The sequence below is a fragment of the Thunnus thynnus genome, chromosome 15 (genome assembly GCF_963924715.1).
Source record: "Thunnus thynnus chromosome 15, fThuThy2.1, whole genome shotgun sequence".
NCBI classification, from domain to species: domain Eukaryota; kingdom Metazoa; phylum Chordata; class Actinopteri; order Scombriformes; family Scombridae; genus Thunnus; species Thunnus thynnus.
The window spans coordinates 922100-946611 of record NC_089531.1 but is presented as its reverse complement, the minus strand read 5'-3'; the positions used below and the strand labels follow the sequence as shown (position 1 = coordinate 946611).

Genomic DNA, 24512 nt, shown 5'->3' with positions numbered 1-24512 from the left:
TGAGTCTGTGTGTATTATTTAACCGAAGCTGGTCGGTTGGCAGTCCGGTTATATAACTTAATCACTCACACTCACACACACACACTCACACACACACACACACACACACACACACACACACACACACACACACACACTAGAGAGCTCTGAAAAACGACTGCTTTATAAAAAAAGGGACGACACAATCCGAATAACAGACTAACCCTGGCTTCTTACTGCAGTCACCATATTTTGAGTGTTTAATTAAGATTACAAGCAGGTTTGACAGGAGCTTTAAACAGGTTAAGTCAAGTTAATTTCATTTGTACATCTCAACATCATAAATTAGCCTCAGGGGGCTTTACAGTCTGTACATCTTCTGTCTTCAGATCCTCCATTCAATAAGGAAAAACTCACTAAAAGCCTTTTTAGAAGTTCGATCCTGTAAAAAAAAAAAAAGGCACAGAGTCGATGTTTGGACGATTATCTGACAGGTTTGACTGATTTTATTGGTATTAACCGGCAGTGACCCATCGTATCATCTGTTTTACTTTAAAGCCTCGTCGAGTAACGCCATTTTGATTCGTTACAGCGATGTTAAACAAAATGCAAAGACTCGTCGTTACGCGGTAATCTCGTTACAGTAACGGTTAGCGGAGTAACGCGGCTTTGCTAGCTTGTTTTTGTGCTGCTGGAATAGAAATATTCGTCGACATCGACACAATTCCCGTCGACATGACGGCTAATCGGATCTCTGTAACGCTAAGTCGGTAACGCGTTACCACCGAGCACGAGCTCTGCACTCAAAATGTCTGTGACCGACCTCCGCGCGCCCCGCGTCCGCCACCGCGCAGGGTCGCAGCGAAATACCGACAAAAAGCCTCATAAAAGATCCCAAATTTACTTATAAACTCAATTTAACGACGCGGAGTTCGATAAAATCGCTGCAAACTAAGTAAATCCGTCGAAGTTTGAGCCGTTGGCGACTTAAAATGTCCGCTCGCAGAGAACGACGTAGCACCATCCGCCGCTGTGTCGTTGTTGTGAGGTTGACACGCAGTGTTTTCCGGGACGAAAGCCCGCGGTGAGCTCCGCAAACACCCCGCTGCACACCGACAAACAACCGCGCCGGATACAAACTAAACATCCGTCTGTTTGGCTTTATTTGTTCTTCACCACTATGTCGTGTTCTCCGTTTAACCTCCGAGCGGCCGGTGACTGATTAAAAGTTAAACTTGCACGTCGTCAGTCCGTGAAGGTGTTTTAAACGACACACAGCTGTAAATTGCATAACAAACCCGTTCGTCTGTGCTAAACGATCCGGTGGGATTAGAACCGTAAATTGAGTGCTAGCTGATGTATTTTGATGCCATAATTAGTGTCCGCGGAGGCTCCATGAGAAGGGATTTCACCGGAGAGGAGGAGGGGGCGGACGGAGCCGCTGGGATGCGTGCACATCCCGCTGGGGTCGGTGTTTCCAGCCGAGGTGCGGCTGGCGGTCGGTTAAACTATAAAATGATCGATATTTAAGACTTAACGCACCGAATGTTTAAAAGCAAACTTGCGGTCCGGAGCTCTCGGCAGGCGGGCTCCATGTGATGAGCGAGGGGGAGCCGCCAGTAGGCTCCGGTCGCTCATCACCTCCCGGGCTATTTCAGGCAACAATTAAAAGGTTGTTAAAATCAAAGGCGCTCACCTCCGCCGGGCTCCTGTTCCGCAGCTCTAAACTGATCCTCTTCTTCATCTCCATCTTGAAATATTTCGTGTGTGGTGATTAAAAAGCGGGCGGTAAACTGTTGAGAAAGTCCCGGGATCAGAGCGGTCGCTGCTTTCCTCTGACGGCCACAGTTTGCCTACTGATCCTCCATGATACCTCGCGCCCTGCCCCCTCCTCTGCGGCCCCGCCCCCCGCGCCACAGGGTTGGCCGTATGTTTCAGCGCCGCCTCTGATTGGACGATGGGCACGTCAATCAGGACTGATCGGCCATAATCCACGAGCTGGGCGGTTATATCCCAAAAGCCACTGGCAGCTTGAGCCTGCCGGGAGCTGTAGTTACGCCTAAAATAATCGTTATATCTTCGCCTAAATGGCGAAATCTCCACATTTTACAATCTTATACGTCAGCAGATACATAAATATGTTAGAATACAGAGAGAAAACCTCAGAAATATGTTTTAATTTCTCAGTTATATTAGAAGCTACGTGTGGGCGGGGCTTAGCTCCGTATCTTGTCCTCCGGTTCTGGTTGGATAAACAATCAAACCTGATCGACCGTAAAAAAATAAATGAATGAAAACTCCAAATGAATATTCTAATGATTGTTGTTCATTTCTCTTTTCCTGTTGTTTCATCTGTTGAACCTGTAAAAATCAGCTGAGTGTAAAATCTGTTAGAGCACTTTGACAACACGATACTGTTAATTTAGCTGATGTCATTTCACACTGAGACGTTACTGTTGATATAATGTATATAAATATATAGGTTAAAATATTGGATCTTGTCCTTTAAATACCTGCTAACAAATAAGTTTAAAGGTCAAATTAACCAACTAAATCCTTCTTTTATAAGAATATTTTTAAATTATTTTTTAATCATAAATAGTGCACCAAAAAAAGGGTGAATTATAAAAGTAAAACTAGTGCGGTGAAGCCTTTAACCCCATTCATACCAGGAAGTGATGAACTCACATAAAATCTTTTTTTTTAAGTTCAAAAGACATTGTTCTTGTATCAACACTGTAAAGATATTCTTGACTTCATTCAAATATACTTTTTTGTTCATTTTTCTCCTTTAAAAGATGTTTCATTGATTTAGTCTCACTATAAGGCTATAAATATTGTATGTATGTATTTTTTTTAATCACACTTCTCTTTGTTTCATGTATTGTGTCTGTTGTACATGTTTGTCTCCTCTGGATTAATTGTATATGTTGTATAATTTCAAATATAAAATAGTTTTGAATGAAGGAGCAGCAGAAACATCATCTCATGATCCACTAACTATCTACTGAGTATTGTGTGTGTTATATATCTTATTACTTTATCCATTATTATCCAAACACTATTAAAATAAATCACTGAGCCACAGATCATCATCATCATCATCATCATCACAGGATCAGCTTGCCGCCGTCGATTCAACATAAAAAAAAACATCACAAAGAAGTTCTTATTCAAAAAAACAAGTGTTTATATTTCAGATTACCAATGCAGGCAGCCATCATCATCATCATCATCATCATCATCACGGTGAAGCAGTCAGGTACAGTTAAAAAAATACAACTTTATATGTACATAGAAAAAGGTTGGCTTCGCTGAGCTTATAAAAAATAACTATCATACTCAACTCAAATGACGCAGGATGTGTGATGGGAGGGAGGAGGACGCAGCGGGCTGCTGGGAGGATACAGGTGGGTCACAAACATGTCAGCTGACAATATCAATAATCAATAACTGCTGTTCCACTGCGGGACCACCAGGGCTCAACCAGACCAGAGAAAATATAAACGGTGGGTTTAAATGTTTCACCTGTTTAATCAGCTTTAGTCTCACATACACAATAACCAGGTTAACAGTCACATGACTCTTCTGCTCGCCGGCTCCCCTTCAGGCGTCTGTTTTCAGGTTTTTTTATGATTTTGATTTTTAGAAAAAGGATAAAAGATTTTCTATGATCTTATTTTAAAGGCAGTGAATGTAAATGTATCTTTTATTTAAAAATGAACTCAGATACATGAATTAGTTTTTGGTTTTATTCATTATTTCTTTTATGTGTCGTGTTTGTTTCTCTTGACTTCAGGTGTAAAAAGTTGTGTTTATTGTGTAAATAAAAACAAGACTTGAATGAGATTCAGTGGCAACATGAGAAGATAAATATCTGCTCCGCCTCTTTAAAACGCTGTTAAACATCATGTTGCTTTCAAAGACGCTCCGACAATCAAGACTTCAGAATAAACGAGTTCAGCTGTTAGAAAATTAAACCCAGAAAACAAACAGGAAGTGACAGCGAGTCAACATTTAAATGACTGAAACCTTCTTAAAACACAGATTTCAAAAACATTCCCAGTTCTGCTCGTTCTCACCTCAGAAACTCAGAAACTAAAGACGATCGCCGTCGGTTTCAGTCGCTGCAGGTCGAAGACAAACGGATGTAAAAACGGTTTAAGACTCAGAAGTCACAGCGATAAAAACACGAAGAAGAAACACTTTAAAGGACGTCGAGACCAGACGGAGAAACAGCTGATGATTATTAACGACAGAAAGAGTCAATTCATTGATCAGTTAATCAAGAGAACGTTAATTAGCTGAGTCGTTGATTAGTGAATCTCAGATTCTCAGTTTTCTGTCGTTTTTCACATTAAACTCAACTTTTATTAAACTGTTGGACGAAATAAAACATTTGAACCTTTGAAGTCAGGAAACTGGGACGAGAACTTCAAATAATAATCAATAACTGATAATGAAAACGATCATCTGTAATTAGTCACAGTCAGCCCTGCTGGACCCGAAAACATGACGTCATAATTACTGAATGAAACCAAAGTTTTCATGATGGATTCATGTTGGAGGATGATGATGTCATTATTATTATTATTATTATTATTTTAGTAAAAATGACTTTTTCTGTATTTAAACATTAACGAGCTCGAGGAGGAGACGAGTTTTTATCCGTCACAGCTGCACTGTGACTGTTTTGTTTCATAATTCCTTCAACGTGATGAAGCAAAAATTATAAACAACAAAAATAAAGAACATGATATAAAAAAAAGCAGGAAAAGCAGTTCAGAGTTATTGTAGTGTCCAAAAAACAAAAACAAACAAACAAACAAAAAAAGCAGAGAAAGTGGCTTTTCTGGGCTTCCGTAGCTCTCAGACGCTGCTTCTCTTCATCTGGACTCTGTTGGGGAAGCAAAATGGTCCCAAATCATCAAGACTCAAGAGTGATGAAGGCTTCAGACAAACAGCTGTGAAGGTTCAAAGACTCAACGACTAAAACAAAATATCAGAAATAAAAAGGAAACAAAACAAACGTCAGGAGAAAAACGTTAAAACGACGACGTCACGTGAACCAGCTGCCCTCAGTTTGAGCTCCGAGTCAGATGGGGAAGCAAAATGGTTTGATTTGGGATCGCAGGTAAAGACAGAAAAAAGAAAAGTAAACGTGTCTTCGAGCGAAGGTCCCGCCTCCTCCTGCGGTCTCCGTCTCGCCGTCTGCAGCCATTTTGCATCCCGCTTAAGCAGGCGTTCAGTTAAAGAGCAAGTGGGGACTCAAAATGGTGCATGACTGAAGTCCACCATCGTGTCTGTTTAGTCTGTTTTCAGTCCGTCTTTCTCTTCAGGGAAGCCATTTTGTTTCTGCGCTGTTACCAAATCATTCGGGGGATTCAAAATGGTGGACACCCGACCCAGCTCCACCCTCACATTCTCCGGTTAATGGGAAGCAAACTAGCGCGCCTCCAGTTCATGTGTATGATGTCCGTCAGTGCCCCCCCCCCCTCCCTCGCCTCCCTCTCTGTTAGGAGCTGACCTCCGTCGTCTCTCCTCCCGTCTCCACCAGCGTCACCTGGCCCTCCTCCCCCTCCATGATGATCCCTCCCTCCTGCAGCACCACCATCTCTCCCTCCTCCTCCACCACGCCCGCCGCCTCCTCCTCGTCCTCCTCGCCCCCCACCACCTCCTCGGGGCTGACGGCCGTCATGGCGGCGGTGTTGGCGGCGGCGCCGGTGCTGTTGGCCTGGCTCTGAGACATGGCCTCCAGCTTGATGCGGTACTCCTCGGCCTCCTGCTCCTTACGCAGCAGCTGCTGCCGGTACTCCTGCGCCTTCCTGTTGGCCTCCTGCAGCTGCCGCTGCAACAGCTCCTGCAAAGTCAAAATAACTTTATTTAAAGTCTCACAACTCTTTACAGGACAATAAACTACAGCTGCAACTAACGATCAATTCATCTGCAGATTATTTGTTTTATCTATAAAAACAGAATATTGTGAAATTAGAGCCCGAGGTGACGTCTTCAAATATCCAACAGTCCAAAACACAAAACACATTCAGTTTCCTGTCACGGACAGAAAAAAGCTTCTATAATCATTACGAAGCTGCAACATTTCACATTTTTACTTAAAGGGATGGACGACATTATCGGCACGTCATCGGTATCGGCCGATAAAAGCTCTAAAATGAAATATTGGTATCGGCCATTTCTGCCGATTATAAGAGGCCGATATGTCGCCTCCTCCTCCGCCTGTTTCACCCTGACGGTCCCGGTGTTTCCTCCGCAGGCTGCACTTCACTCAGCCGCCCGTCAGACCTGCTGCTTCTTCCCGCTTTAACCTGAATAACAAACCGGGGCTAACGTTAGCTTGGAGGCTAGCTAGCTGTGCTCCCCTCCGGTCATGCTGCGGCTAACGCTCCGCTAGCCTCCCAGCTAACGTTAGCCTCGGCTCTCCATGTGGATCCAACCGGAGCTCCGAGTCCCGGAAGCAGCGGGTCTGACGGGCGGCTGAGTGAAGTGCAGCCTGCGGAGGAAACACCGGGACCGTCAGGGTGAAACAGTCCGTCGAGGAGCTGCTACGTTCAGCTGCACAGATAGGAAACACCTCGGCTGACAGGATGTACCACTCTGTGCAAAAAAACCAAAAAACTTCTTCTGTTTGGTTTATAACGGTGGTTGTCAACCAGCGTATCAGGTGCATTAGCGCCACCTTCTGCTCCGGAGTGTGGACCAGAGATTAAATCCTGCACATTAATCCTGTCTGTCTAATAAACTCAATGAAAACTCTACTGCTGCTCCCACTTGGCAGGTTCATTAAAGGTTTAATGCTGAGCTCCTGAACTCCAGTCTTCCTCAGTTCTTCCTTCATATATTGTCTTTATTGATCATATTTAGTACAATCTATGCTGCATGTATAATAGTCTCCTCAGCCAGCTGGTAATAATATGAGCATATATCAGCATCGGCCACAGTGAGTTGGAAATATCGACATATCGGATATCAGCAAAAAATCCAATATCATGCATCCCTACTTAAAGATCACTAAAAACTATCTGATCATCAAAATAGTTGCTGATTAATTTTCTGTTGATCGACCGATCATTACCGATAAAACCAGCACATTGATCGTCTTGTTGATCAGATAGTTCCTGATCTGAAGACTATTTTAGTTCTTGTGCAACATTTAATGTTTGATAACGTTGGTTAGTCTCACCGTCTCTCCTGTGTCGTTGTGATTGTTGGTCATCTCCAGCTTCCTCTTCCTGGACGGCGGCGGCTGAGGCTCCTCCGTCACCACCTCCTCTGTCACTGTGTTGGCCGGCACCGCCAGCACTACACACACACACACACACACACACACACACACACACACACACACACACACACACACACACACACACAGCGGTCAGCATCAAAAACATCCACACAACATTGTGTGATAAGTGTGTCGTGTGTGTGTCGTACTCTGCTGTCCGTGCTGCATGGTAACGAAGAACGGCTGTGCCATCCCTCCTGTGGTCTGCAGGTTGCCGTGTTGGTCTGTTACTATGGTGATGACCCTCTGACCTCCCTCATTGACGACAGCGGCATGCTGGATGTTGGAGTCCAGAGCGTTGGCAGCCATCGCTTCCTCCGAGTCTCCTGAAATACAAACATTCACATTACATCTCGACAGGAGCGTAACCCCGGGATTCCACCGGGCGCGTGTGCGCCGCGTTCCGGCTCCGTCTTCTGCACGGCGCCCTATTCCACCGGGAGCGTGTCAGAAGCGTGTTTTCACTGCGGGGAAGCTTTCCGCCGTTTAAAGTCAGTTGCACTCCTACTACAGTAATTACAGCAGCCTGGTCAAAGCTGATAGTCCCTTACGGCTACCGTAATTACTGCAGTAGCAGGGCAACTAAACTGCTCAACTTTGTGAACTCAGCTTTCGTTGATTTGGTCATTTTCTTTGATCTTTGTGCTTCTGCTGTGGTTAATTAGGCTACGTAGTTAAACGGTTTCTTTATTTGTCTGATTTAATTGCGTTTATAGTTGATATGCGACCAGGAGTCTGCACCGGGTGTTTTATTTTGACTGATTTATATTTGTCTGACTTCCTGCCCAGCTGGATCTGTGCTGCTTGATGTGGACGCTTCTGAAACGTGCCGCAGCGTGCCCGGTGGAAACGGATACATTGACTAGAGCGGCCGCGTTCAGCTCCGGCAGCCGCGTCGGAGCCGGGACGCGGCGCGCCCGGTGGAATATAGGGGTGAGAGAGTGACTGAAGGTGTGTGTGTATGTGTGTGTGTGTGTGTGCGTGCGTGCGTTCACACCTGCGTTGGCCTTGTTGAGCAGCTCGGCCAGGTTGACCACGCCCCCCTGGATGGCGGGGATTCCCTGGATGATGAACTGTGGCTGGTTGGTGGTGGTGCTGGACTCCACGTTCATACTCACCTGGTTCATGTTGACCTGGTTCATGTTGACCTGGTTCATGTTGACCTGGTTCTGCATGCCCTCCTGCACACACACGTAAACAACAACAACAACAACAACAACATGTTGCAGATGATGCCGAGTCGTCTTTATGAAGATATAAAGTATCTGACTGGTTCTGTCTGACGTGTATGTTCACTCGTTTGGGGTTCAGTATCTGACATGACACAACTGGAAACTTTAAATCCCAGTAAAGATGAAAACGTTTCCATCTGTTCATTAATGCTGAAATCTAAACTGTTTTCTTTAAACATCATTTCAGTCTCTAACAAACAGTCAGAGGTCAGAGGTCAAACCACGGCCGTCCTCTCACCTGCAGCAGCAGCATCAGCTCGGTGTTCTGGATGTCGACGGCGATGTCGAACGGCGTCTTGTCGAACTTACTGAGCGCGTGCACGTCGGCTCCGTGTTTGATGAGGGTCTCTGCGACGCCGTGGTGACCGTGCTGCGCCGCCCAGTGCAGCGCCGTCATCTTCAGCATGTCTTTGGCGTTGATGTCGGCGCCGCTCTGAAAAGAACAAACAGGATTCACGTCAAACTCGTCCGGGACTTTCAGTCGGCTCACCGCTGCAGACGTTACTTCAGACAAAACGAGTCACCACCAACGTCAGCGTGTTTAACGACTAAAACATGACGTCAGTATCTGGTCTGTTCAGCACCAGCTGATCTGTGATCAATAAACACTCAACGTTTGATTCATATTTTATTATAAAAACCTCGATGGGATCTCTGCAGGTTAAATTTAGACTTTTAATATCACACAGAATGTAAATTAATAACGTTTCACAGTTAAAATATGAAAGATACAAATAACCATTAGTGATGATGAATAAATGTTAATTTATTTAATTCATTACTTCCTGGTTTTATATAACGATCAATCCCAATAATATAACTAATGACTCGTTAATCAGGAGCAGATGCAGATTAATCAATTAAACAATTAAACAATAACTGATTCGTTTAAGGTCCTGAACAGAATCTGGGACTTTAAGACCTGATCTTCTGAGTCCTACGTGACACATTTCTCATGTTAAATAACACAAATCTTGTTTTAACAGGATAAGTCGTTGTTGTAAAGTCAAAACGTTCCAGTTCAAACTGAATAATCTGTAATAAGATGAAAGCAGCTTGTTGTGAAACCTTTAACAAAGAAAGAAGCTTTAGTTTCATCAGCAGCTTTAAAAACTGACGTAAACTGACAGTTTGGAGGGTTCAGAGGTCACAGTTACACTCGAGACTCACAGTCCTGATCAAATAAAAGCAACTAAAGTAAATGAAATCACACTAAATAAACAATAAATAAAGACTGAAGCCAGTATAAACCCTGACTGGTTCTTACTCGGACCAGCAGCTCCACGATGACGGTGTGTCCCTCGGCGGCCGCCATGTGCAGCGGCGTTCGGTCCACCTTGGTGCGAGCGTCTCTGCTGACGCCGGCTCGCAGCAGGACGTCTGCGGTGGAGTAATGGCCGTGCTGAGCGGCCAGGTGGAGCGGGGACGTCCCCAGCTGCAGGACACACACACAGATGTTTTATTAATAAACGCTGGTTTGTTGTTGTTGTTGTTTGTTGTTTACATGCACAGTAAGGAGCAGACTGAAGCTGCAGAGTCTCACCCAGTCGGTGGTGAACGGAGCTCCGTTGGCCATCAGGTTTCTGACCTCATCGTCCTGACCTTTACGAGCCGCTTCCAGCAGACGCTTCCCGAGGTCCACCAGCGACATCTGACACACACAGACCAGTTCAGAAACCAGTTCAGAGACCAGTTCAGACAGGATACACCTCACTAACCAGTATCCAGTCAGCTGCTGATGAACGACTCTAACAGTTTGTCTTCTCATCCACTTACTTATGGAAACGGTAAATAAGTCTAAATAACTTTATTGTCCTCATTTGTTGCACAAAAATAGAAATTCGTCTTCATCTTGTACGACAATCAACATCAATATCACATCATACGTCACAAAAAGTCAGAAAAAAACTTTATTAGATGCAACTTTGTAAAAAAAGAAAGAAAGAAATTACTAAAAATCATTTGAAATAACTTAAAGTGTCAGGTACATAATCATCATATTTAAAAAAACCCTGATGAACAAACAAAATATCAGGACACAATAAAAGAGCTGCTGAGAGTTTAGTTTCACCTTAATATAGTGTTTTACATTTCTGTGTAAACTGCATCAGAAATTTACCAAACTACTGTTTTTATAGATGTTTATTTCTGTTTAGTAACAAACTAGTATTCATGTTCTAATCACAGACGATCCATCATCCTGATTAGAAGACTGATTAATAATAAATAATGCCCTGATATCACAAAACAACTGGAGGAATAAAAGTTTAACTTTAAAAAATACCAGATACATACAGCTGCACAGCTGCTGCATTTATTTGACTAATTACACGTTTTCACGATTATCAAGCTTTAATCAACCTGCATGTTTGTTTACAGCATTTAACTTCTTTGGATTTCTCCGTTATTTTATGTTTATACATTACATTACATTATATTATATTATATTATATTATATTATATTATATTATATTTGTGAGGATGTGAAAACACTTCACAATACAGACACATAATGTCTGGAGATCCAAACAAAAAAGTTTCCAGTAAATATTTTCCATAATGGAGAAACAGTTAGCGTCTTTCCACAGACTCACCGTCACTGCGCTGGTTAGAAGAAGCTAACGGCTACGTGTCCATTATCGGACACGTCCCCGTATGTATCTTAACTAGTCTGACTAAAACAGTGATGGAAAGACTGCATATTTTAATTAGGACTGTCTGATAGAAAATATGGCAACTTCTCGTGAAAAATACTTAAAGTGTCTCTTCGTAAACGTGACTTCAAGAAGTTGAACAACTTAATCGATGTGTGTCCGATAATGGAGTCAGTGTTTCGGGGGGTTTCGCAAGATGAAACTAAACAAAAATAATCTCACAAGTAGAAGCAGTAACTTGTTTTTGAACATATAACGCTAGTGTGGGCTGTTTGTTTGTGGTTCTAATGGAGACAATGATTTATTTTTTTATCGGGAAGGTGGCCGAAGCTAGCCACGTTAGCACGACACGCTGTCCGATAATGGAACCCGTGTGGTTTACAGTGGCTGTGATTGCGACACAGCGGGGAAAGACGAAGCTTTTCTCTCCGCGGCCGAGGAGCCATTTTACGCGCCTTCACGGGCAGAAAACAGTCCGCCATGTGCCGCGTCCCCCACGTCCTCTCCGCGGGGTTATTAACCGCCGCCGCTACTTCAAACAACACCTCCCGCACCCAAACATTTACAGTTACACCGACAGGAAACTGTTTGATATTAAGTTGTTGGTTTTCCGGAGGAAGTCACACAGAAATTTCCTATTTTACACGCGGAGAAAAAACTACTTCCACATCCGGTTACCTATCTTTCTGCAGGCGCGCGCCGTCAACCCGCTTTCTGAGGTCTGTCTCGTGCTTCTCAGGTGTCTCCGTTAATCTTTGTGCCCGGTAAACATGTGAAGGCGGAGAAAATGGCGTTTTATTTCACCGAAGGCCGGCGGAGCTGCTACTTACTGCGTCCAGGTTCGTGAGGATCCAGCCGGGGCGCCGCTCTGTGCTAGTCGTTAGCAAGCTAGCCGGCTAAATAGCACAAACCGCTCCGCGTGATGCGGGTCTGTGCGGTTATCGCTCTGCGGTGAGTACGGACTGATCAATAATGTGCACACTTGTATTCACAGTGTGCAAAACATGCACATTAGGCGCCTCAGCAGCATGTCGGGCTCCTCCGGGTTGTTTACTGCTGCAAGTTAGCGAGCTGCGGCGGGCACGCGCCCGGATGTTGTGGGTGCAGTCTTCAAAATAAGAGCGTATAAAAAGTATCAACTATCAAATATATGAGATCTAAACTTTTAGAAGCAAAACATTACAAGATAATCTGATTAATATAATCTGATCAAATCTATAGTGTAAGAGGATCCATGTTGCTATTAGGATGAATAAAATATTTCCAGTAGTGCAGAGTAACGTCATGACATTGTGTAAATTGGAATATTGCTGTTCTCTGAACACACCTTTGCACTACTTTTATCTTTGTTTACAGCCTACAGCAACTGTCTGGCCCATATTTTAAGTTCTTTTCCATTAGTTTCAAGATATATGTATATATTTATTTTTCATCACCTATTTGTTTGTACATTATAGTCATATGTTTATGTTTACATATCTCAGTTCAGCTTTGTTGTCCTTGTTTTGGCTGTATGTGTCTTCTGAACATTGTTGTGTATCAGCACATTGAGCCACTAGAAACTGCAGTCAAATTCTTTGTAAGCATAAACATAAAAGCTCATTAAAGCTAATGCTGAAATATACTTCATGTACAAAAGAGAAGACAGGTTTGCATGTACAAATAAAACCTGAAAGCTGCAACTATCATCACTATCAATTAATATGCCAATTATTTTTTCCAAATAGCTGAGTAATTACTATATTACATGACAGAAAATAATACTCTTAGCCCAAGTTGTTATTTAAATTGCATGTTTTGTCCAACCAAGGATCACAAACCCACAAATGAGTTTATTATCACGGGAGACAGAATAAAAACTGGATAAACTCCATCTGAGAAGGTAGAACCAGTAAATATTTCTTTTAGGCTTTATTCTTCCAAAGGGACATAAAACAAGTAAGCAATTGTTGCTGATTCATTGTTCATCAGTGGGATGATTGATTAATCCTTTCAGGCCTGAATTTAATTGGACAGGGTGACATGGTTGAAATTAACAATAAGGATATTTTCTGATATTAAAACATTTTTAGGAAGGCTCATGAATGAAAATGACATTAAATAATCAAACATATATCATATAATAATGAAATGTGTCTCGCTGATATATTATGAGACCAAAATATTAGTGTTGTGTAAAATGAAAAGTTTAAGCAATTTTGTTGTTAAGCAAAAGTGTTTAAATTACAGCTTGTCTGGGATCATTCATCTGGAATCACTAAAACCTTTTTATGTTGAAAGTCCTGACAGGAAGTGTGGGCGTCACTGTGTGGAACTTGACGCTAGTGTTTAGCAGCTAGCTGTGTTAGCCGTTAGCATGCAGACTGTTAGCAGGTTAGATTTAAGCGTTTTACCTTTTTCTCTCGTAGATTTCCCGCCTGTTCGGCACGCGAGGTTACGTCTCCTGACGCAAATCAAACTTGGGCAAGTGTTCACCCGCCGAGAGTGATTTTAAAAAGTGTTATTTTAGTGTTTTATCTGGTTCAAATATGGCTGCCCCGCTGCACCGGAGCTGGAAGCCGCAGCGTTAACCTCCCTGTGGGCGGGCTCTCTGAGAACCCCGCGAACTGACCTCAGGCCAGTCTGAACCGCAGAGTCACAGTGTGACGTCATCACCCGCCGAGCACGAGCTGGCCTCAGATCAGCTGTTAGCACAGGCGCAGTCCGCCATGTTGTTCTTTACAGAAGCTTCAAGTGTTTCTGAAACTACTGAAAACAAGAATTAAATACAGATGTTGGCGCCATAATAACGTTTCATTTAAACACGAAATCCCGACGTGATGAACTGAATCTACAGTAAGAATATTTAAACCGAGTCTTAAGAACACATGAAAGCTGAAATACACCTTTTTTTTTACACTCATTCAAATATAATTTAAAATTTAAATAACTGACATGTCTGTGAATCTCTAAATATAAAAACACCCAGGGCTGATAGGAGGATATATTCAGAGAGAACGGGACCGTTTTATGGCAGAAATTGATGGTTTTTCAATGTGATTTTTGCATCAATGTGATGAAACACTTTATTCAGAACAACCTACTACATACTGCATACTGCTTTCCATAGTAGTACGCAGTATGAAACTGTTAAATCTATTTAATTTATTTAGTTTGCTAAGTTGGGAGAGGCCTTTGGCGGGCCTGCATACCCAGCATGCCTTGCAGTTACTGGAATCCTGATGGTGACACCAGTTCAGATCAGTTCTGGTGATTTAACACTTTCTCACAAAAATAATCTCATTGACAGAGAGATGCATGAATGATGTTATTCAGTCTGTAATGTAACTATAATAAAAACCCAAACGATTAGTTTAATAAAATAAAACAAATTGAATACAGACCTCATTACTAAGGTTTTTTTTACACTTGGAAAAACTTGGTTAAACATTTCAAACTGACTTCATACTAAAGATATTTAAAAATATTGAATTAGTATTCATTGTTAAGGACAAACTGATGAGTTTGTATTGAATAAAATCATTTTATTGGTGAAATATTTACCATACAGCCAACCTTTAGTGTTTAATATATTTGTAAATTAATTTACTTTTTAACTCAAAATGGAAGAAAAAGTGAACAATACTCCAAAAACAAAAGCTGAATATTTGCTAATATTTTTTTAAAAAACTGTCTAAAACTGTTACATTTTCTTTAATTTTGATTGTATCTTCATATCTTTGGTTTTATTTTTGTTATATTTTCTGTGGCTAACAGATTGTTGTAAAAGGATTCTTAAAATGATTCTTTGTTTTTTATGTTTTAACTCATTAAGTTGTCAGATTCTGTTCAGTATTTTGTATCAACATAAAAAAAAAAATGTCCATGCTGAACGTTGTTTGAATACAAATAAAGATTTATTTAAAAAAAATATCACAGATGAAGTTTCATTTGTCCAACTGAACCAAGATGTTGTCTATCAAAAATAAACTGCTGTAATATTTATTTACTCTTACACACAAAAATAACATTTATTTTGCTTTTAGTATTCAACAACTACAACTCCCATGATGCTTTGGACAGAACCTGATGATCCTGAGACGTGTGGTGGAGGCTGGAGGAGCCTCCATCACTCCTCTGTTAAATGTCACTGGTTGAATCATCTGATGTCATTTATGAAGATAAGAAGGTTCATAAAGAGGCTGAGAATATTTATTTATTTATTTATTTATTTATGACTGGAAACATCATTCAGACACATTTTTACACACAAAGTCCCCGTGAATTTACAACGACCTGTTGTCTGCTAACGAGGCCTCGCTGTGTCTGGATGTTAATATCTCACCGTTGTGGGTGGAACTGTTTTCTATTGGTTGGTGTTGTTTGAATAAATACATTAACGTGTTGATTCTTTTGGCTGATTTATAACTGGAGTGCTGTTTTAGATTCTCTCAGAGTGAATGATGATGCCTTCAGGCGTCTTATTTTTTCTGACCAACAATCCAAAACTCAAACATGTTCAGTTTCTGGTCACGTAGACAAAGAAAAGCATTAAATCACATCTGAGAAGCTGAAATCTGCACATTTTGGGGCATTTTTTCTAACATAAAACTGATGATTGACTCGTTGCAGATCTAAAAAAAGTCCCAGAGACGGTCAGTGGAAATGTGCATCTATTTACATATTTTTAAATCTGTTCAGTGGAGGTTATTTGAGGTAAAACATGAGACATTTCAAACAAGGAAAAGGAGATTTTTGTCTTTTATTGACGAGTGTTCAGCACATTCTGACAGGATGAGATGAACTGTTGTCTTCCGGTGGCTTCAGTTTGAGGCCCGCTCAGTGAAACTCAACTCAGCAGCAGAGAAATAAATTAAACAGGATCAACGTTAACAAAAAGCAGCTCAGGACAAAAGAAAGAAAAAAGGCACAGATGGAAACAGAAGAAACATTTCTTCACAAATTAAAACTCAGTTAATGGAAACATTTCTGATCAAAACTTAATTTATAAAGTGACATTTGGGACATTTTGTCCACTTGATTTACATACAAGACAACATATTAAAACACTGAAAGGTTTCCAGACAGTCTCATCAGTTTAAATCTTCACTCAGATCAGATTTAGTTTCTTCTTCCAGTGTAAACTCAGATTAGAGATTTGAAAACCAGTTTAAAATCAGCCTGAGGTCATGTGACATGCAGAAACAAAAACACTTCAATGTTCAGTTTTCATGTTTGTTTAGAGTAAGAAGGTGAGAGGTCGGGACAGACAGGTGAGGCTGATCTGGGGTCAGAGGTCAGGTGACGGTGTGTTTCAGAGCAGCAGGTTGAGGTCGGCCAGCAGAGCGTCCACGTCAACGATGGGAGCTCTCCAGTAGTTAAAGGAGGAGAACTCAGACAACTCCTCCTGCAGGGAGACACACAGGCTTCATATTAAAGGACCAGTTCAGTGTTTCCAGTTAAACCAGCAGTCAGGTGTCTGTAATCATTGTGACAGACTGTAACGTTGAAAGATATCTACTTGATTTGACTCATTTGGACGCTGAAGCTTCATATTAGCTTCAGATAAACATTTAATACATTTTTGTACAGAAGGTTTCAGTGTTCATTCAGACTGTTGGTTTCAGACACATTAGAAACTTGAGGACGTTTTAAAGTCTCACCTCTTCATCTTGACTCCTCAGTTTGAACATCTTGTCTTTTCCTTTGCTGCTATTGGCTGTCTGAGTGTCAATCAAACCCAGGTCCTCCAGCTCTGACAGATCCAGGGCCGGGATTGGCTGCCTCCAGAAGAGGAAGGAGTCGTATTGGCTGTTTGACTTCTCCATCATGTTTGAGCCTGAAATAAAAAAAAAAAACATTTAAAAGATGAACTGCAATAATATAAAGCTGATGATGTCACAGCGTGGGACATTCTGGGGGTGCGTATGGACGACGCGTCTCCACTTCCTGCCGCTATGCAACAGTGAAGCCAAATGTTGTCTTTCCAGGAGCGGCCATCTTGCTTGTGTGATGTCATTAGGCACGTCCTGTCCCAAAAAGATGCAGAAAAACTAGTTCACGCATTTGTTACTTCTAGGCTGGATTATTGTAATTCCTTATTATCAGGTTGCTCTAACAAGTCTCTAAAGACTCTCCAGCTGGTCCAGAATGCAGCTGCACGGGTTCTGACTAAAACTAGAAAAAGAGATCACATTTCTCCCATTTTAGCTTCACTACATTGGCTTCCTGTAAAATCTAGAATAGAATTTAAAATCCTTCTCCTAACTAACAAAGCCCTTAATGGTCAGACACCATCATATCTTGAAGAGCTCATAATACCGTATTATCCCACTAGAACACTGCGCTCCCAGTATGCAGCTTACTGGTGGTTCCTACAGTCTTTAAAAGTAGAATGGGAGGCAGAGCCTTCAGCTATCAGGCTCCTCTCCTGTGGAACCATCTACCAGATTGGGTCCGGGGTGCAGACACCCTCTCTGTGTTTAAGAGTCGGCTTAAAACTTTCCTTTTTGATAAAGCTTGTAGTTAGGGCCGACCAGGCTCGCCTTGGATCAGCCCTTAGTTATGCTGCTATAGGCCTAGACTGCTGGGGGACTTCCCATGATGCACTGGGCTCCTCTCTCCTCCTCCTCCTCTCCATCTGTATGCATTCATGTAACATCAATGCATGTCACTAACTTTGCTTCTTTCCCAGAGTTTTTTGTGCTTTCTCATCTCTCAGGGAACCCTGGGTTCTGGGCCGAGCCTTTGCGGTCCTTCACAGTCCTGTTGGCGTCCTTCCCTGACTGTTTCTTTATGATTGTTGTTATTCTGCCCCCCCCCTCTTTCTCTCTCTCAACCCAACCAGTCAAAGCAGATGGCGTCCACCAAGAGTCTGGTTCTGTTTGAGGTTTCGACCCGTTAAAGGGGAGTTGTTCCTGCTGCTGCTCATGGAGGATTGTTGGGTCTCTGTAGATTAAAGAGTTCAGTCTGGACCTGCTCTATGTGAAAACAGCCCTGAGATGACTTTTGTTGTGATTTGGTGCTATATAAATAAAAATTGATTGATTGATTGATTGATTGATAGATAGAGTCGGGTGGCAGGATGACGGCCCATAGGACACGCCCCCTCAGTCGACCCGCTGCCTGACGGAGGTTTGAGAGCGGCTGTCACAGCTGTCAATCATGACATCACACCCCCTTTTTATATCATCAAATAACTAATTAAAGACAAACTTATCAGAAAAATGAGAACTTGGACAAACATCAGCGTGATAAGAACGACCTGAAATGACAGAAAACATCTTTGGGAGAAATTTATTTGACGTGAACTTTGATTGGTTCATGTCCCATCCGCTGACATGGAGGGGGCGGGGCTTATGACCTGTACTGCAGCAGCCAGCAGGGGGACGCCGCCATGACGTCCATATTTATATACATTCAATGATGACACACCACAATCTCCAGGTGCATTGTGGGTAATGTAGGTACCAGGTTTCCACATGGACGTATTATAAGAGCCAGATATCAAAAACGGCGCCCAGTCAGTCCAGTAAGAACTGCTCGCCAGGCGCATTCGCCAAAACAGGTTTCCATCTTCTGGGTTTGCTTCCATGTCGCGTCGGTTCCCCCGCTGGCCCCGCCCACAAGTTCCCGCTCAGCCCACAGACTTTACATTGTGATGATGTCACAGATTTTTAAATCGTTTTTTTCAGCTCAAGGAAAGTTTTACAAACATGAAACCTTCAGGGATCAAAAGTTCATAATAGAAAGAGTCATAATTGACCTCTTTTATAACAGCGGTCTGTGGATCGAAACCTCTGACTCTGTACTGAAGAACATTTCTAACGTCCAACTGTCTCGTTCCTGCGGACGTCTTCAAATATCTCGTTTTGTCTGACCAACAGTCCAAAACACAAAGAGAGAAAAGTAGAAACTCAGTTATCAAAAGGGTTAATTAAATAGTTAATTTTCTGCCCTGTTGTGTTGTGTTGTTGGTAATTCAGCTTCACTACATGGACGCAATCATTTAGAAACAAAGCCTGATGGGTAAAAACTAAACACAGAAACACATAACAGACGTCTGATCTTAGAAATATGATCAGACAAGTTTCTTAATGTGAAGAAACATAAATTATAAGTTAGATATTTAGTTTATTTGGTTCTTTTTAAACATCAGTAAAGTCAGTGAAGCAGCTTCAGTTTATTTGAAACCTTGTTTTGGTTTTATTTTTAGTTTCTGCTGCTTCAACAGACAGAAACACAGACTTGACTGCACAGCAGGAATCTCAGTACTGCATCAGATACTCCAGTGTTACCAGTAAAAAAATCACATCAGAACCAGTGACAGCTGGAAATGTACAGTTTGATCAGTTTTCAACTGTACAAATCAACTATAAATTAGTTTATTTTTTGACAAAAGTTACTTAAATCAAAAATATCTTCTATGATTTATTGGCATGTTTGTGAGAAAGGTGAAGACGGAGGTCAAACAGACGTATTTCAGTGTTAAATTATTAAATTTAAAGTTAAATTTGATCTGCAGCACAAGAAAAGCTTCCGTTCTGATCTAAACTCAGACTAAATATCTGATCAATAGCTGATCAATACCTGTGTCAAAGTGTCGTCAGTGTTAATGAAAATCCATCGGATGAGTCAAAGTCTCGTCTGCTGAAACCTGATTGAATCACAACTATTGACAGCTGGAAACTCCAACAGGCCCTGAATGCCTCTCAGCTCTGTTTACTCGACATTAATGATAAAAATCAAAACAACAGTTTTTAGTTTTCTAGTTTTCTTTTCTTCCAGACAGACGCTGCTTTCAGTTTATGTTCATGAAAATCATCCTGTTTGTTTTATTCTGTTGTTTTAACTGAAATAACAGACGGTGAATATTTGAGGTTAACTGAACTTCACCCTTTATTATGATCAATTAATCAATGAGTTAATCAATGAGTTAATCAATGAGTTAATCAACAGAAAACTTATCAGTTTAAATATTAGATGCATCATTAAATTCTCTGCTGTAAGACTTTAATGTCTGTTTTTCTGTTTCATATTATTCAAATGGTTTTATAAAAAACTGTATTTAGATTCATTAGTCAACATTTATTTAACATTTATTTAAAGTGTTTTATCACATAAAAATACTTTACAACAAACATCAGTGAAAGCAACAACATAACAAACAAACAAATACAACTGACAGATTATTAAGAAATTAATAACAACAGGCAGAGATAGTTAAAGAACTAGTCGCTGTATTTGCCGCCCAAATATAAGTTAATAAATATTCTTAAATGTACATCAGCTCACAGTTCACCTTCAACAACTACAACTAACATCAGTGTTCATCGTTCAGGATGTTTTTACTAAGAGTTGAAAATAAATAAATAAATAAATAAGTAATAAAGTAGTTTCATGTTAAAGATCAGTGTTTCTGTGACGCCTGGTGGACACAGGACGTCTGGAGCTGCTGCTAGCCGAGCGGCTGCTAGCCGAGCGGCCGTTAGCCGAGCGGCCGTTAGCCGAGCGGCCGCTAACGTTTGCTCAGTTTTGTTTTTCTGATAACTTAAAGTCCAGACATTTGATGACTAAAATCCTTCATCCAGTTATAAGATAGAGTTAAAAACAACCAAGATGTAAACAGTCTGTTGTAAAAATGTGGTTTAAAACTGGATAAAAAGTCAATTTATGACAGTTTCTGACGCATGCGTTAGCGACGGCGCTGACAGGCGACCAAATGAAACGAACCTTCTTTAAAATGACAGATTTCTCTGTTTGAACACTGTTGGAAACATTTGAGATAATATAAGAACACAACATATAACATAAGTCTGGTTGTTTTTACACATTTTAATGTTAACTGACACTTCAACTGCTTTCACTGCAGCTCCGACATCTTTAACATCTTCACACGTGTTTCAGGTGTTTGAAACTTTCAACGTCAGCGAACATAATTTAACTTTAGTCTGAACATTTTTCTAGTTGAAAAAAATAACTTTAAAGGTTGTTTGATAATGAAAATCATCATTTGTTGCCCCAAAACAAAATGAACATCATATATATTCAGACATTTAGTGAGGAGGAGCCTGTATTTATAGTTTTATAGATTTATAGATACTGTATTTATAGATATTATAGATATTATAGATTTATAGATACTGTATTTATAGATATTATAGATATTATAGATTTATAGATACTGTATTTATAGATATTATAGATATTATAGATTTATAGATACTGTATTTATAGATATTATAGATTTATAGATACTGTATTTATAGATATTATAGATATTATAGATTTATAGATACTGTATTTATAGATATTATAGATCCTGTATTTATAGATATTATAGATATTATAGATTTATAGATACTGTATTTATAGATATTATAGATCCTGTATTTATAGATATTATAGATATTATAGATCCTGTATTTCTAGATGTGTGTATTATATTTCAGACGGTGTCTCTGGGAAGTTATTTTAGATAGATTAGATTAGAGATATTTTTATTGTGGCTGGATTCTGTGAGTCTATAAGTGAATCGGGGTCATCATGTCACTGCAGACTGAAATAAACCTTCACATGTCGGTGACTCAGCAGCCTCATATGGAGGATTTCACCTGCTGCAACAGAACCGCCGGATTCTCTCCGCCTTTTATACCGCTGACAAATAACGATGTTTAATCTGATTAAAAAGCGTCGCCAACATGTCTGCTTGTGTCTGATGTTTCTAATTGATCTGATGGTTTAATTGATGGATGAATCCGGACATGATCTGGGAGAACTGGGGCGTTGGCCCAGTGTTCAGGCTCAGTGATGCAGCCCATTAAAACCAGTTTACACGATGAATTACTGACATTTATCACAGTACCGGAGCCGAACATTCGGATTTTGACGGTGTTGTTTTTTTTTTAATTTTTTTTTTGTTTTTTTTTATCGTACATCATCTTTAAATGTTTTAGTCTGCAGGTTCATCTCCAGTTTTAATGAATCAAACAAAGATGAAACAGAGAAAATATCGCAGAGAATAAATCAGTTCTGACCTGTTTGTTTCTGTTGTTTCTCCTCTTTGTTCCTCTGCTGGTTTCTGAAGCGGACGGTTCAGATGCTGCAGGTTAAATGAGCTCTGCGGCTGCGTCAAGCTCACCTGTATAACACCAACACTTCCTGTTACCCTTTCAACATAAAAGATAAGAACATCATGATTTCCTTTTTCTTTCTTTTTTTCTTTTTTTTAGAAAGTTTTCTTTAAGTTTTCTGCTCAGTTGACATTTTCACCGGTGGTGGAAAGTAACTAGTACATTTACTCACGTACTTAAAGGTATTCTCCTTGAGTATTTCCATGTGATGCTACTTTCTACGTTTCAGAGGGAAATATTGTACTTTCTACTCCACTACATTTATTTGACAGCTTTAGTTACTTTTCAGATGAAGATTTGACACAATGGATAATATAACAAGCTTTTAAAATACAACACATTGTTAAAGATGAAACCAGTGGTTTCCAACCTTTTTGTCTTTTGACGTCTTACAAAAAGCAGTGTGTAGTCGGGGTCACATTTCACATGTCTATGAGTTGTTAACAGCTCCACCAAATAGTGATTTTTCCCTCTAAACTTCTCACATGCTTTCATTTCAATAAATGTTCAAATGATCCAATATTTCAGCAAAAATCAAAGATTAGAGAAAAAGTCCAAAAACTGAAAACAGATTTGTGTATCAGAACTTTGTTTTTTCTTCTTTCCTCTCCCATTAATCATCTCACCACCCCTCAGATTTATCTGCTGACCCTTTGGAGGGGCCCCACCCCTAGGTTGGGAACCACTGGACTAAACTAGCTAACTGTATATAAAGTAGTGTAAACTAGCTCCACCTCCAGCAGCTACAACAGTAACATGCTGCTCTAACATTGTAGTATTGGTACTTTTACTGCAGTAATATATCTGAGTACTTCTACCACCGAGTTTCACTGATTAATGTAAAAACAAAATAGAAAGAAAAGTTTCTGATCAACATCTGAAACTGGAAACATTTGTATACATTTGGGGGAAATTGATCACATTAATCTTCTTTTTTTTCCTTTAATATTTATTGTGTTTTAGTGAATCCATATTTTTAATACCTGAAAGTTTACATTCAACAATCATTATATTTATTTTTAAAATAATGTCAATTTTATATTATTTTAATATACATTATTGTTATTAGCAGCAGTGGTGCTGAAAACAAAAAAATACAAAATTACATTTATTTTTTCAGACGTTTCTATAATCTTTTTTTTTTTTTTTTCTTTCATCCTTTTCAGCCTAAAAATGATTCAAACAGAGAAAATGAAATCCTGACTGGATCTCAATAACCAACAAACCAGTGACAAGAGCTCACAAGTAAACATATTGTGTTGTTTTAAGGAGTCTAATCTACATATTATTAAACATTTTACTACATATACAATATATTCTGTATTATAGATGACTTTTGTCGTTTCTTTGCACCAGCGTGTTTGACTAAAGACATTTGTACATTTATTTTGAAATGAAGATCAGTTTCCGGTACGTGTGGCATGTTTCTGACACACACACACACACACACACACACACACACACACACACACACACACACACACACACACAATCAATCAATAAAAGTCACAGATGCAGTGAATGTTTTCCGTCAGCTGGGGGCACTGTTTTACTGGTGATACTGGTGATACTGGTACTCCAGTTTTATCACACTCCAGTGTAATAACTCCCAGTCATGGATGTGTTGGGACGATCTAACTGGGGGGTCTTGATGATTTTGAACAGATTTGGCGCCTTTTACCAGGTGTTTTAATACTTTTATCTGGATATATTAGCAGGAGAACAGTGACGGGAACATTTTGTAATTTCATCCAGAGGAAGTTTTTGACCTCAGATCTCGTATTTAAAGATATCAAAAATTGATTCAATGACTAATTCAGAGCCACTCGTTGTTTATTTAGATTTGAAGATCTTTTTATGTTTGCATGTTTATTTCTGTTAAATTTCTTTAATAATAAGTTTCTTTAATGTTATGAAATCAATGGGTGAAGTGGAGAACGACTGTAGTCAAAGTGTCCCGATGCAATAAACTACATTCATCTTCCATCATTTCTACTATATGAAGCCTCACAGCTGGATTCTGTTATTAGTCGCTTATCTTGGTGCTACTGAGAAACTCTCCACATAAATATAAACATTTCTTGACAAAAGGCATCAATATAACAACCATCTGCCACCTTTCATGAAAAGCAACAGTCTTGAATTGATAAGCGTTATAGGTCTGCTGTTTTTTATCTCATAAATTTCATAACCTCACACAGTTATCAGGAGCTCAGTTGTATCAGCTAATGTA

General features: G+C 40.3%; 3 protein-coding genes and 2 long non-coding RNA genes across 10 annotated transcripts in view; 1 reads left to right on the top strand and 4 right to left on the bottom strand.

Moving 5' to 3' along the window:
• anp32e (acidic (leucine-rich) nuclear phosphoprotein 32 family, member E) overlaps positions 1-1852 on the bottom strand; it is an 11670-nt gene extending 9818 nt beyond the window's left edge. For all 4 annotated transcript variants that reach the window (XM_067612971.1, XM_067612972.1, XM_067612973.1 and 1 more), the window contains exon 1: positions 1676-1852. In XM_067612971.1, the coding sequence (XP_067469072.1) occupies positions 1676-1729 (54 nt within the window). In that variant the 5' untranslated portion in view covers positions 1730-1852. The remainder of the gene's footprint in view (positions 1-1675) is intronic.
• The window catches only part of LOC137198964 (uncharacterized), a 131286-nt gene that overhangs the window by 73174 nt on the left and 33600 nt on the right, over positions 1-24512 (bottom strand). The gene's annotated exons all lie outside the window — the stretch shown is intronic.
• Positions 3146-13717, bottom strand: gabpb2a (GA binding protein transcription factor subunit beta 2a). 3 transcript variants are annotated; one of them, XM_067612942.1, is made up of 8 exons: positions 13562-13717; positions 10058-10165; positions 9782-9949; positions 8753-8947; positions 8280-8463; positions 7432-7608; positions 7181-7299; positions 3146-5839 (listed from the first exon to the last, which is right to left on the bottom strand). In XM_067612942.1, exons 2-8 carry the CDS (start codon positions 10163-10165, stop codon positions 5495-5497), a joined length of 1296 nt encoding a protein of 431 aa, XP_067469043.1. In that variant the 5' UTR covers positions 13562-13717; the 3' UTR covers positions 3146-5494. The 3 variants fall into 3 exon arrangements, with proteins under 3 accessions (XP_067469043.1, XP_067469044.1, XP_067469045.1); XM_067612943.1 differs by lacking the exon at positions 13562-13717 and adding an exon at positions 11999-12206; XM_067612944.1 differs by lacking the exon at positions 13562-13717 and adding an exon at positions 11109-11789.
• On the top strand, positions 11981-15545 carry LOC137198957 (uncharacterized). The gene is made up of 2 exons (XR_010931703.1): positions 11981-12119; positions 15194-15545. It is a non-coding gene; the product is annotated as an uncharacterized lncRNA (long non-coding RNA).
• Positions 15896-22316, bottom strand: mllt11 (MLLT11 transcription factor 7 cofactor). Its single transcript, XM_067612991.1, has 3 exons — positions 22184-22316; positions 16811-16986; positions 15896-16554 (listed from the first exon to the last, which is right to left on the bottom strand). The coding sequence occupies exons 2-3, from the start codon at positions 16976-16978 to the stop codon at positions 16462-16464; spliced, it is 261 nt and encodes an 86-aa protein (XP_067469092.1). The 5' UTR covers positions 16979-16986; positions 22184-22316; the 3' UTR covers positions 15896-16461.